Source organism: Panthera leo, chromosome A3 (assembly GCF_018350215.1).
Source record: "Panthera leo isolate Ple1 chromosome A3, P.leo_Ple1_pat1.1, whole genome shotgun sequence".
NCBI classification, from domain to species: domain Eukaryota; kingdom Metazoa; phylum Chordata; class Mammalia; order Carnivora; family Felidae; genus Panthera; species Panthera leo.
In genome coordinates this window covers 100,852,527-100,870,868 of record NC_056681.1, presented here as the reverse complement: position 1 = coordinate 100,870,868, position 18,342 = coordinate 100,852,527, and the positions used below count along the sequence as shown (strand labels likewise).

Below are 18,342 nucleotides of genomic sequence, written 5' to 3'. Positions count from 1 at the left end.
TTTTTTATAAACATCTTTCTTGGTCTAGTACTTAACGTAAAGAATACTAATAATACAAAGCACCGAGACGCTAAAGCAATAGCTTCCACATGCGTACTAAATCTAGGTTGCCCCTAGCACTGAAGAAAAGGCCACAAATGCTTGGATAAGGCTCTCTAATTTCAAATCAGCGTATGAGATTCTGCCTGTTGAGAGATGCCTTCATAACAGTTTACCAATGCTTCTGAGTAGATTATTGTAGCTTTATGCCGTCTATGACCACTAGAACGCTAGAAGTAGAGATGGTGCTAATTCTGTTCCTCTTCTAATACTGTCCAGTATCTGTGGGTACACAAAGCCCCAGGCAAATGGTCATTCAAATGAATAAAGGAATGGGTATCTGAAGATGATTTCATTTATATATTTGATTTATATATATTTACATATTCATTCATAGATATTTCATTTATTTATATATTTCATACATATTTATATATTCGTTTATATTATATATTTATATATTTCATTTATAACAAACTCAGGAATCTGCCAGTATTTCTCTAAATGTCTAAGTGTAACCTATAAGCAAGAATTATTGAGACTACATAAGAAAGATTCCTCACTGATCTGTCGACCTCATTCAATCCAAACATAGTCTTCAGACTTCCAAATATTCATTTAGTAATTATTCTCCAATCCCATCAATCTCCAACAAATTTATAAGGTATCTGTTCTGTAGGAAAGAAATGAAACAACTTTGGAAGACATACTTATCAGCTCAAAGGACAGGACATGTTAAAAGAAACTATTTCATTTGGTAGTACATATTAAGTCCAAATTTTAATAGCTACCATCAGATAGTAACTGCTCAAGAATTCCTTTGTGGCACCTGGGCGACTGAGTCAAGCCTCTAACTCTTGATTTCAGCTCAGGTCATGATCTCATAGTTCATGGTATCAAGACCCGAGTCGGGATCCACAATGAGTCTGGTGGGATTCTCTCCCTCCCTCCCCAACTCTCTCTCAAAATAAACATTAAAAAAAAAAATCCTTCAAATCTTCTCTTAATATACATAAAAAAGTAAAATTCGACCATTTGGAAATGTTAAAATTTAATATTTAAACAAATTTAAACAATTTTACTATGCCCCTCACATACCTTTATTTCCATAAGGTATGCCATGGTCCCTGTTACACGGGTAAGAAAAAAATCAAACACTCACGCTCAGGATGTCTTTTTACTACATTCAAGTTCTATAACTTATTTGGTAGGTTTGGAAAATATAACTAAGCATGAATAAGCAATGTACTAGATGAAATGTTCTGAGCTCCCTTCTGCCGTTCTGACTTTCCAGTATAGACTACTAAGAAAATAAAATACTTTCATAGCTTATTTTCTGTTCACCTATAGTAAAAATTACAGCTAAAATTATAAAAAGCGGTTGAGGAAATGCAACACAGTGTTAGAACTCCTTTTGTTATAACTGCACGTTCTTACTGTTGCATCAGTGCTAGGATCAGTTCCAGCTTCTGTTGCTAGGTGACCAAATTCGTTTGCATGGCTGCAGGAAATCAGTAGCATTGCACAGAAGCCAAGAAGTGGCTAATAAAAAGAAATATCTATTATTAGTACTTCTGTTTTACTGTACTTTTCCCTCTCATATTTTTAAAGAAAAAAGGACGTGAGAAGAGGTTCTTAAAAGGTGAAAGCAGGATTCAAACATGAATCAAAAGCAAAAGAGCACACATTCGAGGGTGTGTCTGTCTGAAGAGGATGTTATAGCTTAGAAAGAAACTCAAGGATACACGAATTCATATACTACCTCATATATGTACTTCGTGTCATTCATATTTTTGATGAATTTAAGTTTTAAAATCTGGAAGCTGAGACAGAGAAGGAATAAATGGCTTTAATAAAACATTATGAGGGGTGCCTGGGTGGCTCAGTCGGTTAGGCAGCCGACTCTTGATTCCAGGTCAGGTTACGATCTCAGGTTCTTAAGTTTGAGCCCCTCATCGGGCTCTGAACTGACAGTGAGGAGCCTGCTTGGGATTCTCTCTTTTTCTCTCTCCGTTCTTCCCCAACTTGTGCTCCCTCTCTCTACTTCAAAATAGGTGAATAAACTTAAAAAAAAAAAAAAAATTACAAAACTATGAAATCTAAACAGATCATCCTCTTTGGCCACATCACGAACATGCTTACACACTGGTTAAACTTTAAGGACTGTTTTTGACTGTTCACCATCCAAAACCAATACACTTCCGAAATACAGTTCATGAGATTATAATTATTGAGAAAGTGGTAACAATACATGATAAAACTCAGAATATGTTTCAATTCTTAAGTACAAATTCTTTAATACTATTAATAATATTTTAAAAAACTACCTACTTTTGAAGAAAAATTGGTGTTATAAACCTAACAATGTGCTATTGTTGCACATACCAGGAATCAATTCCCCTTCTAAGCATCCAGTCAATCTGGTTTAGCAGTGAGAGACAGAGATAAACTGCAAAAAAATGCTTAATAGGGAATAAAAAGACCTGAATTCTGGTTACACACAATCTAGAAAAAGAAATCTACTTAACATATGTACATATTTTACATACATCCAAAAGAGGTGTTTTTTTAAAATTCCTCCCAAAATGAGAACAATCAAAATCCCCCAATCAATAATAAAGACAAACAACCTAACTGAAAAAAATGGACAATGAATAAGAAATTCACAAAAGAGAGACATTCTGATAGTCAAACACATGAATCGATGTTCAACCCCGAAGATGATGATGGAAATGCAAATTGATACAACTAGATAATATTTCACATCTGATTAATTTAAGAAATCTTAAATCTGATAATACCAAGTATAGGTGAGAAGTGAGAAAACAGGGCTGCTACCGTACATGTTTGGTAGGACTGGAATTTGGTATAAGCTTTTCAGGGAAAAATGCAGCAAACCTAGTAAAGCTGATGATGAGGCGCAAGTCCTCAGATGAAAATAACCCATATTTGGGCATATACCAGCCAGCAGTGCCTTGCAAACTATGGCTGGAAAATAAACTCAGTAGTGTGTCATAATCAGCATTTGTAGATGAATTTTTAGATGTAGATACTACCTTCTTAGACATTCCATTCTGTCCTCTCTAGGATATTCATACCTCTATTTTTATTTTCAAAATAGAGAGGTAGGTTGTGCCAAATCAAGGAAGGAGGAGGGGAAAGCCACACTAGTAAGTTCTTACCTTATAAACGAAGGGGAGAGTAATGTGGTGTGGTCAGAGATATGCCAGACTTCTGTGCTGGGCTTTTTAAAATCCTTAAAATGCCCCACAATCTAACCATCTGTCACATTTGCATCCTTATCCCTCACAATTATTTTACATACCTTCCTGCTCTGGTCTGACTGCCTCCTTATCTGAACAGATTACAGAAATCTGAGGGACTATTTTACTAATTCTCCCAAAGATGTCACATACCTCTTTCCACTCTAGATGCACACGAGAGAAATTCATACATACAGTGGCTACCCAAGGACACCAGGAGTTAATTCTCTCAAGGAACTCCAACTGAGGAAGTTTCTTCAAAGTCATAAAATCTGAGTATTTACCCAGTTCCTCCATTTGTTTTCTAGTTCTTTGATCAAAGTTTTCCCATCTGTATCTGTGGACAATCATCCCTATCTTACAAAGTGTTGATAATAACTTATCCTAAAATATCTATCAGGACCTATCCCACAATAAGCCTTCAATACACAGTAGCTGAATCAAAAACCAGGCCTTGCCACCAAATCCTCTGATTCTACATTTAAGAGAGTCTTCATTTTAGAAAACATAAATAAAAACAAAAAACACATTAACAGAAGCATTAATAACAAATTCATTAATTTAAAAATCACTTGAATACAATTACACACTGGATTAGTTGGCACAACTTACTGGGTGTAAGATCCCTTTTCCCTCTCAACCCAACCTGACCAGGACTCTAGAATAAGCTAGCTATTTCATCTTCTGGCCTCAGGCCAAAGTGGGTCTGTACCACCCCCAGGTTCAGTGGGATTATCTGATCCTGTATCCTAATAGGAGACGTGATTGCAAAGGTGTAGGCTTTCCACTGTGGACTATACTTTAATGCAAATAATTATCATTACCAACTAAAGAATATAGTTTCATTCCGCTTGAAACAGGGTAAGAACAATACAGGCCCAGAGCTTACAGCTAATGACGTAATGTAACAGATGGCAAAGAAAACAGAACTTAACTCATCTTCGCTTTTGAGAATGATCTTCAGACTGAAAAAGGCAAAACCACTATTGTTTCAGAGAAAATGGAGCCCAACACAAGTGAAGAGACGCAGAGAGCATCTAGCTGCTTACGTGAGTCAGGACTCTTCGTTCTTATAAACAGAAGTCTGTTTTGCCCAAACAAGTTGGATTTGAAGGACGCCCAGGTAACCAGGGGTAGGTAAGAGGGTAACTGAACCTCAAAAAATGTTCATTCCCTCCCCACCTTTTGCTTCTATTTCTCTCTGCGAAAGCGTTTTGTTTCCTACAACAGACCAGACTCTTTCAAGGACTACTAATCACTTCTAGGCTCACATTCCCAGCCCTTCCTTCCATTAAGAGCTCTAATGAAAAAGGTCCTACAAGAGGACTTTGAGGTACTCACCCTGAAGCAAACAATTGTGGCCAAGCCCGGGGGGTCAGATCCATCCTCAGACCATGCATGCACTGTGGCCAAACCCAATGAGGTATTGAGAATGCAGCTGCTCCCAGTCAAATCACATAATTTAAAAACAAACATCTTCCATCTTGACCACAAAGGTATGAGATTTTTATTTAGACACATAGTCTACTCCATTTCCTTGCATTACTAAGTAGTAATTTGGGGAGAGGAGTTAGTTTGACATGTTTTATTTTATTTCTAGGGCACTATATTCCTGGCTTTTTATTATTGTTGCCTTTTTCATAATTTTGTTAACCATTCCTTTTCAGTAATTCTAAAAATTCCACTCAAAATATATTATCAAATTATCTGTCTATATTTCAGAACTCAACTTAGGTCTTTTTCTTCTCAGAGTGAAATTTCCATTTCTAGTCATTTTAATTTCCTTTTTCCTTCATTACCAGTAACATCTCTCTACTACATAAGGATTTATCCATTACATAACAAAACTTTAGAGCTAGTACATATCTGACTTCACCCACTCTGTATCTATATGGCTAAATCCAACACCTTTTCTCCCATTGGTATCTTTTTCTCCTCTCATGCCACAGTCAAACCTACATAAAAGGCAGTTCCAGATGGTTCACACAGAACTATCTTAAATATTCTACATTTCACTTTTTATAGCTTTATGCCATTTTTTAACATAGTCAGCATTTTGCCTCACCCATGCAGATGCTCCATCTACTGGTAGAATATCAGCTTAGGCTTATGGTTTTTATTTTATCATTATTTTTTTAATGTTTATTCATTTTTGAGAGACAGAGAAAGAGAGAGCACGAGCAGGGGAGAGGCAGAAAGAGACAGAGATACAGAATCTGAACAGGTTCCAAGCTGTCAGTACAGAGCCCCCCAATGCAGGGCTTGAACCCACAGACCGTGAGATCATAAACTGAGCTGAAGTTGGACAGTTAACTGAGCAAGCCAGCCAGGCGCACCTAGGCCAATAGTTTTTAAAACTACTTTTTAACCCTTATTTTCTGCCCTTAAAACACTACTGCCCCTGCAAAGGCCTAACTGATTTCCTAGCACAGTGTTTAAGCACAGACTCATGAGTGAGATCTTTTTCCAAAACCTGATTCAGCACTTCCAAGCTGCACACCTGGGGTATGTTACTTAATATCTGAGTCTTAAAATGGGAAAAAAGTACCAGCATCATAGAATATAGATATATGTACAGCACTCAGCCCAGTAGCTGGAACATTGTCAAAATTCAGTAAGTGACAGCTATTATCTTCCTACTCCTGACTTCTCCTTAGTCTAATTTCACCCTATTTAATGAGGGCAAGCAAATGATTTAAGCAACTGCTTAAATCATTCACTCCCTTTTCCCCTAATCTCAAATCATTAGGCTTTCCATCAACCTGATCCTGCTTTTTCCTGATAAGGCAGCCACTCCAATTGAGTCAGTCCCTGAGAGTCTTTCACAGTCCAGCATTTATTTCACTGTTGTTCAGCCTCCTTCTCAGCCTTGCAGAAAACCACACCTCACTCTGCTGTTTTGAAATCTTACCTGCTCTTCCAAGTCAAATTTAAGATACCAACTCCACAAAACTTAAACAAGGGCACAATGATCTTCCATTTACAGTAAGCAAAGCCCATCCCATGCAAATTTATTTTACATTGCCTCAGAAGTTTTCCAGTTCTTTCACGTGTACAAGCAGCACTCTTACGTGACCAACTAGACCATAATCTTCTAAAGAACATGGACTATGTATTTTGCTTTCAATTATCCCACAGCAAATTTCAGACAATTTCAAATCTTAACACTATTTATTTTAACACACACACACACACACCCCTAAAGCAGTAATCACATATCTAAAGCAGTAATGGTTTTATTGACTTTTCTTACTTAGGAAGTAAACTAAAAAAAAAAAAAAAAAAAAAAAAAAAAAAAAAAAAAAAAAAAAGCCAAAAGACTAAGTAAAACACTAAAGTAAATGCCCTAAGCAGGAGAGAACTCTAGATGTTCTTAAAATGGGAAAGGAAGTAAGAAATAGCCCAACACATTGTTTTTACTAAAAATAACTTGCCACAGAACCCAATGGCTGATACTATTTATTTTAAATAGTGATCATACTGTGGGCATCTGAAAAGAGTCAACACATTAAGGAAGAAATCTTCAATAATTTTTTATGTTCACAATAATTAAAAGCCAGAAAGTGCCTTAGCTAATGCCACAAACTTCTTTTCTGCTTACTTTAAGTGATGACTAAAGAACTTTAAAACAAGCATTAAAACATTAAAGGAAGAAAAACCATCAAGCATGTCAAAAATTTACTCATGTTCCTCACCTAAAACCAGCCTGCTCATAAAGGAGTCACCAGCTTCTCTGTCCTCCTCTTGGCAGGGTGGAAAAATGTGTCCATAACATGGTGCTCACAGGCTGCTTCACAGCATTCCAGTTCATTACTCAAGTCTGTTTGTGGTACTTAAAGGCTTGTGCCACAATGGCTTCAGCTTCATCCTGTTTGCTCACCACCAGCCCAAAGGAGTCCACCCTGCCCTGTTACAACAGGTGGCCCTGGAAGCTTGTACAGATTTATTTACCAGATCTAAGCTAAAAGAAAAGGAAGACTTTACAAGTCAGTGGAATCTTCTACAACAGCCTACACAGAATTCCTTATGTATGCAGGAAGCACAATGTCTGGTTCATTCTAGTGGGGTAACAGCTTCCTACAGCTGAGGCCAAGCAGATACTCCCACCCCGAAAAAGGGGGAGGGAAGGAGAAAATGCAGTGAAACATGTTAGAGAAGTGGGCTAAAAGATCCAGGCTTTCTTCTGTGCCCCAGGACTATAATTCAACAAACAGTTATCAATATCAACCTAACAATGTAGTTTCATAGGACGGATCAGAAGAATCTGGAATCCAGGTCACCTAAAACCTAAACTACTTTCACAGCAACATAAAGCTACAAAAAAAAAAAAAAAAAAAAAAAAATTTTTTTTTTTTTTACTTGAAAAAGCCCTTATAACTTCCACATACATGAAAAAAAATGTCCTCAAAAGAGAAATGAGTAAATTAAAATATATAACTAGGAATATCCACCTCAAACACATCCCCACCAAAAAAGCCAGAACGTAGATTACTCCTCATGCATTCCCTGGGTATCCATGTTTGTTTGTCCCAAACAAAAAGGGACACTTTTGTTTCTAGTACCAAATACACTTAAATGTTTTGTCTCAAAGATTAGCCAAAATATCTGACAAGCATTATGAATATTTGTAAAGACCTGGTGGATCAGAAGGAAGACACACTTCCCAATTCACTGATAGCTGAGGAACAAGAATTAAGAAGAGGATTCTGATAATCATGACAGGACAACAGGCACAATCTAGGAAATGAGGACAGGTGGTCACCCTGTCAGTGGTAGAATACAGAGCTAGTGAATTACTGGCCCAAATGCTCCAGATCCTAGTGGCCAGCAGTCCAAGTACTTGAGCTATGGCTGCTGAGGCCATCCTCACCTCTCCCGATTCTCAGATCTCTTCTCAGATTGGCTGTGAAAACTTCAGCTCTTGCCACTGTCATGGCCATCTTCTGGTCTTACTCTCCCCCCACTCTGTCATAACTACAGGCAGCCTGATGGTCAAGCAGATGCCTCCTGGAACGTCTAGGAACCTCCAACCTCTAGGTTTGAACCATCAGAACCATTAGATTGCCTTGACCACTGTCAGCCACCAAACCCTGAAGCTTCCTAAATAGCACCAGTAGTTACTCTACCTAGAGAAACTGAAGGTTCCTCACCCACAGTGATTTAAGATTCTCTCTAAAGGCCCCATCACCATTCCAGTAAGTACTAAAGCCAGTACAGGCCAACTGAAGACTTCCAATCCCATAGCCCCCAAAAAGTCTAATACCAAAGCCACTTCCAATGCTGTGTTCACTCACTTGGAGTCACCAAATAGGCATCACAACCTCAAAGCTATTTCAGAGAATACTCACTGCCTTCCCAGCCTTTGCTAGCAAATGCCATCACTAACCCAAAATGGGGCTGCTGCTGCCAACACTACTTCTCTGGCCTCGTTTGCTGAGTTGAAGCCCTCAGCACTACGATAGTGGCAAAAGCTCTCTCAAAGGGCGCTAACACTTCTGTAAACCACAGCTACCCAAACAATCCCGAGAGCCTCTGCTACACACAGTCCTGCCACACTGTACCTACCAGTTAAAGAAATCTATCTCCTTAGAAGCATATAGTTCTGCCTTAGGCTGCCTTGTCTAGCCCTTCAATACTACTGCTTTATAGGGTAATTTCTAACAGCTAGGTTTACCCATGAGTTAGACAAAGCCACTCTCCGGATTCCATGAGTTTCCATCTACATCATAGCTATTAGCTCTCTTATATACAAACTAAGCAACTCATAGGACTGCTTTTGCTACAAAAAGCTCTTCCCAAAAGTTCTTCCTACCTTCCCAGAAGTTTACAATGGGTCAACAAAAACGTCCATAACCAGTTACAAACTCCCCAATGGCTGAGGTAGTCAGGGGTATCACATAGTAACCTTATGCCTCTTCTCTTAGGCCCCACTAGGACTATGAACTCCAAAGGCAAAAGTGGTCCAGTGCTAAAAATAACTGCTTATAAGGAAGATTCAAGAGATGTCACTGGAACAATCACCCAACAGAAATGACTGGCCCTGCTGGCTAGCAACCAACCCACTCACTCACACAGAACACAACACTGGAGAAAAGCAGCTAGCATGTCCACAGGAAGACAACAGTTAGGATGATGCAGGGGAGACGGATGCAAGGGTATTATTCTAATTGCCCCATAAGAGAGACACAGCCAGGGAACTACTCAGGAAGGAGGAAAAGTTACCCCTGTAAACACACTCCCTCACAGTAGCTAAAATTTCTTTGTAAATTTACTCATCATGATACTAGGAACTGCAATCATACAAGCAAATGGATAAACAACAAGGCTGTAACAAGGTTTGCTGTATTTTTCTTTTTTTTAATATCAATAGAAAACTTTAAGAATAACATAATAAAACCAGATCTGCAGAAGTTGTTAAAAGCAAGCATAAAATAATTGGAGAAAGCAAATGTTATCAAAGCAGTGACAGGAGATGAAGGATGCTTTTTAAAAATCTCAAACACTTCCTTCAACACCATACCTTATCAATGGCTTTTCCAACCCGAGAAACACTGCTGTGGATGTCTTTGTGGTCTGAGGCCAATTTTTGAACAGTATCCTTTATTCTTTTACAGCACTGTGTCAAAACAAGTGAAAGTGTCCCTGATAATTCAGCATCTTGGCCTATAAAAATGAAAGAAAGAAAGAAAAGAAAGAAGGAAGATTGGTTACTCATGAAAGCAAACCCAAAAGACAGCAAATTTCAAATAGGCCCTTTAGAACATGAGAGTTGGAAGAAAAGTGAAGAAAAACAAATATCTGCTTTGAAGCAGATGGTCACACTCACAGATAACATTTTTCAAGTGAATGCTAAGAAAGCGATCTTAATTTATTTTTTGGAATAAATAAGAAAACTTTACTAGGAAATAAACCACTTTTGTAATTACCAAAATAGCACAGACTGTGAATAATACTGCCAAGGCATTTTTCAAAAAATATGTCTAAGTGAATAAACTCAGTTATTCAATCCACTTAAAGTAAACTGTTCAAATTATTCTCAAAACAGTTTCATCATTACTAAATTTCCCGAAGAGATTATTTAGTCCAAGTGCTTTATATTCTATATGAAAGATAGAAAAAAACCCAACAAACTTCTTTGGATACCATGTTGAAAAGCATGAACATAGCAGAAAAAGTTATCATATCCCCATGTATAAGGCACAGTGAGCCATTCTTATAAGGGTTCCCACCACCCTACCTGATAACAGAGGCTTACTGTGCCCTAAAGTGTATACAATGTGGTTTATGATGAATTCCTGCTTTCCTTATGGGAGTCTAGAATTACGCTATACGCTAAGGCAGAGAGTGCCTATATAACCAGTCCCCGATAAACACCCTGAGCACTACCTCTCTAGAGAGCTTCCCTGGTAGACAACACTTCAAACTGGCTACAATTTGATGTCAGAGGAATTAAATGTGCCCTGCCTGTGTGACACCACACTGAGAGACGACTCTTGGAAATCTTTTCCTAGTTTCCTCTGGACTTTGCCCCATGAGCCTTTTCCCTTGGTTGATTTTGCTTTGTACCCTCTTGCTATATAATAAACCTCAGCCATGAGTGTGACTACATGCTGAGTCCTATGTGTCTTCCTAGTGATCACTGGAATCTAAAGGTGGTCTTGAGGACCTTGATACACATGACAAATCAACGGAAAGTTACTAGAATTTAAATCCTCTTTCCCAGTGCTACCTCCTCCTCAGGAGAAAGGGAGGAAAAGAAGATGGGAGGAAGAGAGAGAACAAATTGAGTCATGTTGTCAATTACCTCATATATCTACATATCCCCACCTGTGAGTAACACGCCTGGCTTCTAAACCCCTACTCACTATAACAGTGATTCTTAAACTGTAATTTACATCAGAATCACCTGAAGGTCTAGTTAAAACAAAAGAGTTGACCGCCCCCCCATCCCCAGTTTCTAATTCAAGAGCTCTGGGATGGGGCCCAAGAACCCCAACAAGAACAACCACAAAACTACAGTAGTCCTAGGATGTTCATTTATTCAACAAATATTTATAGAGAACTCATTATGTGACAGGTATAGCAGTGATGCAAAACCATCAAGTACCACCATCAAGTACCTAGGTTGCCTTAAAACGTACCTTCTGGTGAGCAAGATAAACAACACAAAGTATCAATTATATACAGCATGACAAAAGATGATATATGCTACTGGGGGAGAAAAAGTTGTGTAGAAGAGATGGGGAGTGCATTTGAACTGAACAATCACAATCTTAAACAGAGTGGACATTATAGGCCTCACTGAGAAAGTCGTATCTGAGTAAATACCTGAAAGAAATGAGGCAACCAGCCTTGGGGCTACTGTGGGGGTTGAAGGGCAGCATATCTGCCACCCTAAAATTAGCTTCTTTGGCATAAGGATTATTTTGAGCGTATTATTGTGAGAAACAGCAGATGCAGGAAAAACTCTGAAAACAGTAAAAGTTACCCTTTTGTAAGGGAAATTTACATTTAGAAATCTCCATCGGTAAGAATGTTTCCCTCTCTATACTTGGAAAAGAAGAATGGCACTAAATCATAAGAAACCTATCAATGAAGAAGGCTCAGATTTATACCTGAATAACAAACTTTACTCTTACTGTGCTTTTCCTGATAAACTGGTCTCCCCACACCTTTCCTGAACTCTAAGCCACCTTTTTGGCTTGCTCATTTTTCTCCGGGAACCTCCCACATATATATGAGGTATATATGTTAATAAACTGTTTTTCTCTTGTTAATCTGCCTTTTATTACAGGGGTCTCAGCCAAGAACTCACAAGGTTAGAGGAACAATTCTTTTTCCTCTCCTTCAGGGGAAAGCATTCCAGGCAGAGGGAGCAAAAGCCCTTACAGAAATATCCTAGATTATTCAAGGAACAGCAAAGAAGCCAGTGTGGCTAAAGTAGATGTCTGGCAAAGAAAAAGAGGAGAAAATGTTTAAAAGATTACGGGGTCATGATCTTGCAGGGCCTTTTTGGCATTATAAAAGGCTTCTTAGACTTTATTTTGAGTGAAAGGGATATCCACTGCAAGGTTCTGAACAGAGCAGGTACAAAAACTGACACATTTTAGTATGGCCATTCTGGCTCAGGACAGGAGTAGAAGAACAGAAGCAGGAAAAGTAGTTAGGAGGCTGTGGCAGCAATCTAGATGAGAGGACAGTCGCTCAGCCCAGGGTGTTAGACGTGGAGGTGGTGAGAAGTGGCTGGATTCTGGATATATTTTGATGAGAAAGCCAACAGGATTTCCTAAGTATGAGGAAAGAAAAGGACTTACAGATGACTCTAAACTTTTTAGCTTAAGTCAACTGGAAAGATGGAGTTGTCTTCAATTAGAATAATATAGATGAAAAGCTGAGCAGGTATGAGAGGAAGAAGAGATAGAGTTCAGTTTCAGCTTGTTAAATTTCATATGTGAGTAGTCACCTCAGTGCACATGAGGAGGAGTTAGATATACAAACTTGGAGTTCAAGAGCAAAAACAGGGCTGGATATATAAACTTGTGAGTCACTGGCATGTAGATGATACTTAAAGCCATGAGGCTAAATCAATGAAATCATCAAAAGAATCAGTACAGACACAAAGAAGTAGTAAAAGACGAGAGTCCTGGAAACTCCAAGTTTATAAGACCACGATAAAGTCGAACTGGAAAAGGAGACTAACTGAAACACTGTGATGTAGGAGAAAAATCAAGTATGGTGCTGGGGAAGCCAAGTAAAGAAAATGTGTCAAGGAGGAAGAAGTAACCAAGTGTATTAATGCTCTGCTATGTTAAGTAAGATGTGGACTAAGAGCTAACCACTGGATTTATAATGTGGAAGTTATCAGTGACCATGACAAGAACAGTTTCTCTCAAGTTTCAAGGAAAGAAACCTAGAAGGGGCATCTGCATGGCTTAATTGGTTGAGTGTCTGACTCTTGATTTTGGCTTAGATCATGATCCTATGCTGACGGTTCAGAGCCTGGTTGGGATTCTCTCTGTCCCTGTCTCTCTCAAAATTAAAGGAAAGGGATAAGGGGGAAGGGGGAAAGGATAAGGGGAAGAGAGAAGAAGGAAGGGGGAAAGGAAAGGAAAGGAAAACAAAGGAGAGGAGAGGAAAGGAAAGGAAAGGAAAGGGAAGGGGAAAGAGGGAGGGAAGGAAGAAACCAAACCTAGGGACTTCTAGGCACTATGAAGAAGGGAATATGTTTGGTTCAGTGACAACCACTGAGAGAAGTAAAACGATAAGCAGACAGAAAATAGTGTCCATAAGGTAAGCAATCCAGTATGATGTGGCCAAAATAAATTGCCCTGATCTCTATTTACAGTTATATGAAGTATGTATCAGGTGCTTCCAACATCTAATAACATAATTTAAGCTAAGAGAAGACCTGGAAATTCAGGAAAATTTCAAAATCTGTCTAAAAGGTATTCCATATATACCTTGAGCCAAAAGAATCTAACTGCTTCAGTAGCTCTACTCTGGCCATTTCTGTATCTAAACCTTACCTAACGTCAATAGCTTCATCTCCTCTATAAATCTCTCTGTTCACCGATTCGAGTGAATCTCAATTCCTAATTCGAGTCTTCTCAATTCCTAATGAATTCTGTTCTCTCCACCATTCCTCTGGCACTGAATCATATCCCACTCAACAATTTTATGTATAATCCCATCATCCATCTCAATTAGATACAAGTCCTGAAGGGAAGACAGATTCTTATTGTTAACTGTGTATTCCAGTCTTATCCTATTGTCTTGCAGTTTCATGCACTATTAATGTAAGTATCTGGATTGATGGCAGAGAGAAAAAAACAGGTAAAAAGAATGCCATATTCAACAAATGGTGCTGGAATAACCAGACATGCAAAAGAATCATACCATATACAAAAATTAACTCAAAATGGAATGAAGATCTAAATATAAAAGCCAAAACTATCAAATACCTAGAAGAGAATAAGAGCATTCTCGACCTTGGATTGAGGAATGGCTTCTTAGACATTATACCAAAAGCACAAGCAACAACAACAACAAAAAAACCAAACAGATAAATTAATTACTTAATTCCTTCATTTGTTCAGTTGGCCTTTACCAAAACTAAAAACTCTTGTGCTCCAAATACTACCAAGAAAGTGAAAAGATAATCCACAGAATGGGAAAAAACATTTACAAGTCATATGTCAGATACGGGCCTAGTATCCAGAATATATAAAGAACTGTTAGAACCCTACAAGACAAATAACCCAATTTAAAAGTGGGCAAAGAATTTTAATAGACATTTTCTTCCCAGAGAGAATAAGACAACCATAAAAACAGGAAAAGATGCTCAACATCATTAGTCAAAAGAAAAATGCAAATCAAAACTACAATGAGAAACTACTTCACTCCCACTGGGATAGCTATGATGAAAAAGATGGACAACGAGAAGCGTTGGGGAGGATGCGCAAAATTTAGAACCCTCATATATTGCTGGTGGCTGTACAATGGTGTAGCACTGAAAAAAACAGTTTGACAGTTCCTCAGAAAGTTAAAGAGTTACTGTATGATCCAGGAATTCCACTCTGAGGTACATACCCAAGAGAAATGAACACAGAGGTCCACACATAAGTTTGTACATGAACGTTCACAGTAGCATTATTCATACTAACCAAGAAGTGGAATCAATCCAAATGTCCAAATGATGAATAGATAAGTGGGGCATATCCATAAAATGGAATATTATTTAGCCATAAGGAATGGAGCACTAATACATCCTACAACACGGATGAACTTCAAAAACACTGTGTTAACTGAAATAAGCCAGACACAAAAGGCCATACATTGTGTGGTTCCACTTATATGAAATCTCCAAATCCATGGACAGAAGTAGATTCATGGGGGCCAGAGGCTGGGGAAGAGTAGAATGAAGAATGACTGTTAATAAGTATGAGGTTTCTTTTCAGAGTGATGAAAATGTTCTGGGATTAGATAACGGTAATGGGTGCACGTCTCTGAACATACTGAAAGGCAGTGAGTGAATCATACCCTTTAAAAGGGTGACTTTTATGGTATGTGAACTATTTTTCAATTTTAAAAATCTTAAAAATGCAAGCTGTAAGTCCTATCCATTCTATCATATTTTTTTTTCCTACACTCAGTAGACAGCAAAGTAAACAAAAGGTTAAAGAACAAAACGGCAAAGACCAAAGCAGAGGATAGAGGTCATCTGGAATTTACCAATTGAACTTCCAAGCCCCAATCTTGAAATCCATCATTTTCCAATCTCAGCAACTTAAATGTCTGAAGTTTGGTGCCTTTGTCATCTCTTTTTTTCCTTTACCATCTACAAGACCCTCCACTTCTTGTTTTTCAAGTTTATAAATGACAGACACTAGTAGCATAAGGTCGATTAATAAACACTGAGAGTTTTCAGTATGCCCCAAGGAAAAATAATTTCTACAATGTATTTGGAAGTGTAGGAAAAGTACAATGGAATAATCTGAAAGAGAACCCTGGGAAAGCCCTGTTCAAAGAGAAAGATTCCACTAATGCATTTTCAAATGGATTTAGTGGAAAGCAGCCAAAGGTAAAAACAGGTTTAGAAATCACTGTAATAATCAAATTAACTGAGACCAAACCTCTAAGTCCTAAAGGGAGAGTTCTAATGTTCTTCTGATTTCTCTGTCTTAAAACGAAACCTGCTTCTAGGAGAACCTTTCTGTGAAAGAAATCTAATTGGATTTAGTTCCTAGAAATAAAGTGGGAGGATTACTGTGACAACCATCTTTACCATAACTAAACTGGATGTGAAAGTATATGTTAGAACCCCGACTGGCCACTGCAAGGGTCACTTTTTACCCAGAATGACGTCCTGTGCCAACTGTCTTTCCATGCAGTAAACCTCTTTGGACTCAAGCCCCATGCACAAGCATAAAAGAAATAGTTCTGAGGCAGTGCTCATTACTTACAGTGACCAAAAGTATTTTTTTAAGACTGTTTTTTTAGAGCAGTTTTAGGTTTACAACAAAATTGAGGAGATACAGAGATTCCCCATTTTCACCTTGCCCCTATGCATGCACAGCCTCTCCCATTATCAACATCCCCCACCTGAAACGTACTTTATTTTTAAACCAAGGATGAACCTACGCTGACACATCATTATCACCCAAAGTCCACAGTTACTGTAGAGTTCACCCTTGGTGTTGCACCTATGGGTTTTGACAAATGTGTAAGAGCATATATCCCTCACTATGGTATCATGCAGAGTATTTTTACTGCCCTAAAAATCCTCTGTGCTCTGCCTCTTCATCTCTCTCCTCCACCCCACCTCTGGCAAGCGCTAATTCTTTTGTCTCCTTCCATAGGTTTCCCTTCCTCAGAAGGTTAGATAGCTGGAATCACATAGCATGTAGCATTTTCAGATTGGCTTTTCATCTGGTAATACGCATTTTTAAGGTTCTTCCATGTCTTTTCATGGCTTGATCCTTTCTTTTCAGCAATACATAATATTACATTATCTGCATGTACTGCACTTTAGCCATTCACCTAACTAAAGAACATCTTGGTTGCTTCCAAGTTTTGGCAATTATGAATTAAAAGCTACTATAAACAGTCTGTGAAGGTTTTTGTATGGACATGTTTTCAACTCCTTTGGGTAAATACCAAGGTGCACGATTGCTGCATTTCATAGTAAGAGTAGTGTTTACTTTTGTAAGAAATTGCCAAGCTGTCTTCCAAAGTGGCTGTACCACAAAACTACTTTTTACAATTTTTTTTTTTTTTTTTTTTTTTTTTAATTTTAGAGCAAGAGAAAGCAGGGGAGAGAAAGAATCTTAAGCAGGTTCCATGCTCAGTATGGAGTCCAACTCAGGGCTCAATACCACAGTCCTAGAATCAGGACCTGAGCCAAAATCAAGAGTCAAACGCTCAACTGACTGAGCCACCAAAACACCCCTAAAATCACTTTTATCATTATTTAATTCAACAGATAAAATAATTGGTACATCCATAAGAGATTTTAAATCCAAGCAAAGAACCAACACACATGGTTGGTCTTTCAATACAATAGAATGATATTCTCAGAGACTAGAATAATCATAGTCTCTTCCAAAATCAGACAAACTAAATTAAACATATCTGAGTGAACTCCTAAACCATTTTTTTTAATAGAGCACAGCTATGACTTCAAGCTCTGCCTTGGGCTTCATTTACTGCCTAGCGATTTCAAGATTTATGTCCATTAGTTTCACAGAAATAAACTAGAAAAATGTTTGTTTCCATAGCATCATGTACTTCCCTATCAGAGTTTCAGACTTAATTGTAAATATTTGTCTATCACCCCCATGAAATTACTTGAAGACAGGAAACTCGATTGCTTAATCTCCAGTGTTTAGCATGGTAACGGACATATATTAGGCATCCAATAACTATTTACCAAAGGAATAGAAAAATAATAATTTTTTTTTTTATTTAAGAAGGCTCCATGCCCAACGTGGGGCTCTATCTTACGACCCCAAGATCGAAAGTCACATGCTCTACTGACCGAGCCAGCCAAGGGCCCCTAAAAATTATGTATTACATATTCTAATTTTCAAGCCCAGCACTGGAGACTCCCGGCACTATGACATACTCTGAACTAACTCCCTCTGAAACTGCAGGCAGTGTCACACTCAGCAGCTCACTCACCTTCCACTTCCTTCCAGGATGTTTAGTGCATACTACACAATAGCATTATGGCTTAAAATTTCCAAATACCAAATAAATAAATACACACACACACACACACACACACAACACAAATTTCCAAATAAAACACATTCATAGAATAGAGTCCCTAGTTGTAAGCACCTTCCCCTTTCCAGATAATGACCAATCCCTCCCCTCAAAAACCTTAAATAAGTACGTAAAGACTTGGAAAAAAATTAACAGGCTTGTATCTGAGCCAGTCTGTGTTTGTAAAACAAAATCATGCCACGGTGTGTCGAAAAAATGACACACATTTCAACTTTAGTAGATACATGTTCCTATAAAAGTACACCCCAAGTCA

The 18,342-nt window shown here is 38.2% G+C and overlaps 1 protein-coding gene across 15 annotated transcripts in view; it reads right to left on the bottom strand.

Moving 5' to 3' along the window:
- The window catches only part of RMND5A (required for meiotic nuclear division 5 homolog A), a 78,580-nt gene that overhangs the window by 48,615 nt on the left and 11,623 nt on the right, over nucleotides 1-18,342 (bottom strand). For 7 of the 15 annotated variants that reach the window (XR_006200815.1, XM_042932948.1, XM_042932943.1 and 4 more), the window contains exons 2-3: nucleotides 9,823-9,965; nucleotides 1,477-1,581 (exon numbers count right to left, since the gene is read on the bottom strand). The exons of 1 other annotated variant lie outside the window; for it this stretch is intronic. Coding sequence is in view for 13 of the 14 variants with exons in the window: in XM_042932948.1 (XP_042788882.1) it covers nucleotides 1,477-1,581; nucleotides 9,823-9,965 (248 nt within the window). In the remaining variant the exon portion in view is untranslated. Of the gene's footprint in view, nucleotides 1-602; nucleotides 718-1,137; nucleotides 1,440-1,476; nucleotides 1,582-6,997; nucleotides 7,264-9,822; nucleotides 9,966-18,342 lie in introns of those variants that run through there. 7 more of the 15 variants (XM_042932945.1, XM_042932947.1, XM_042932949.1 and 4 more) reach the window with 6 other exon arrangements.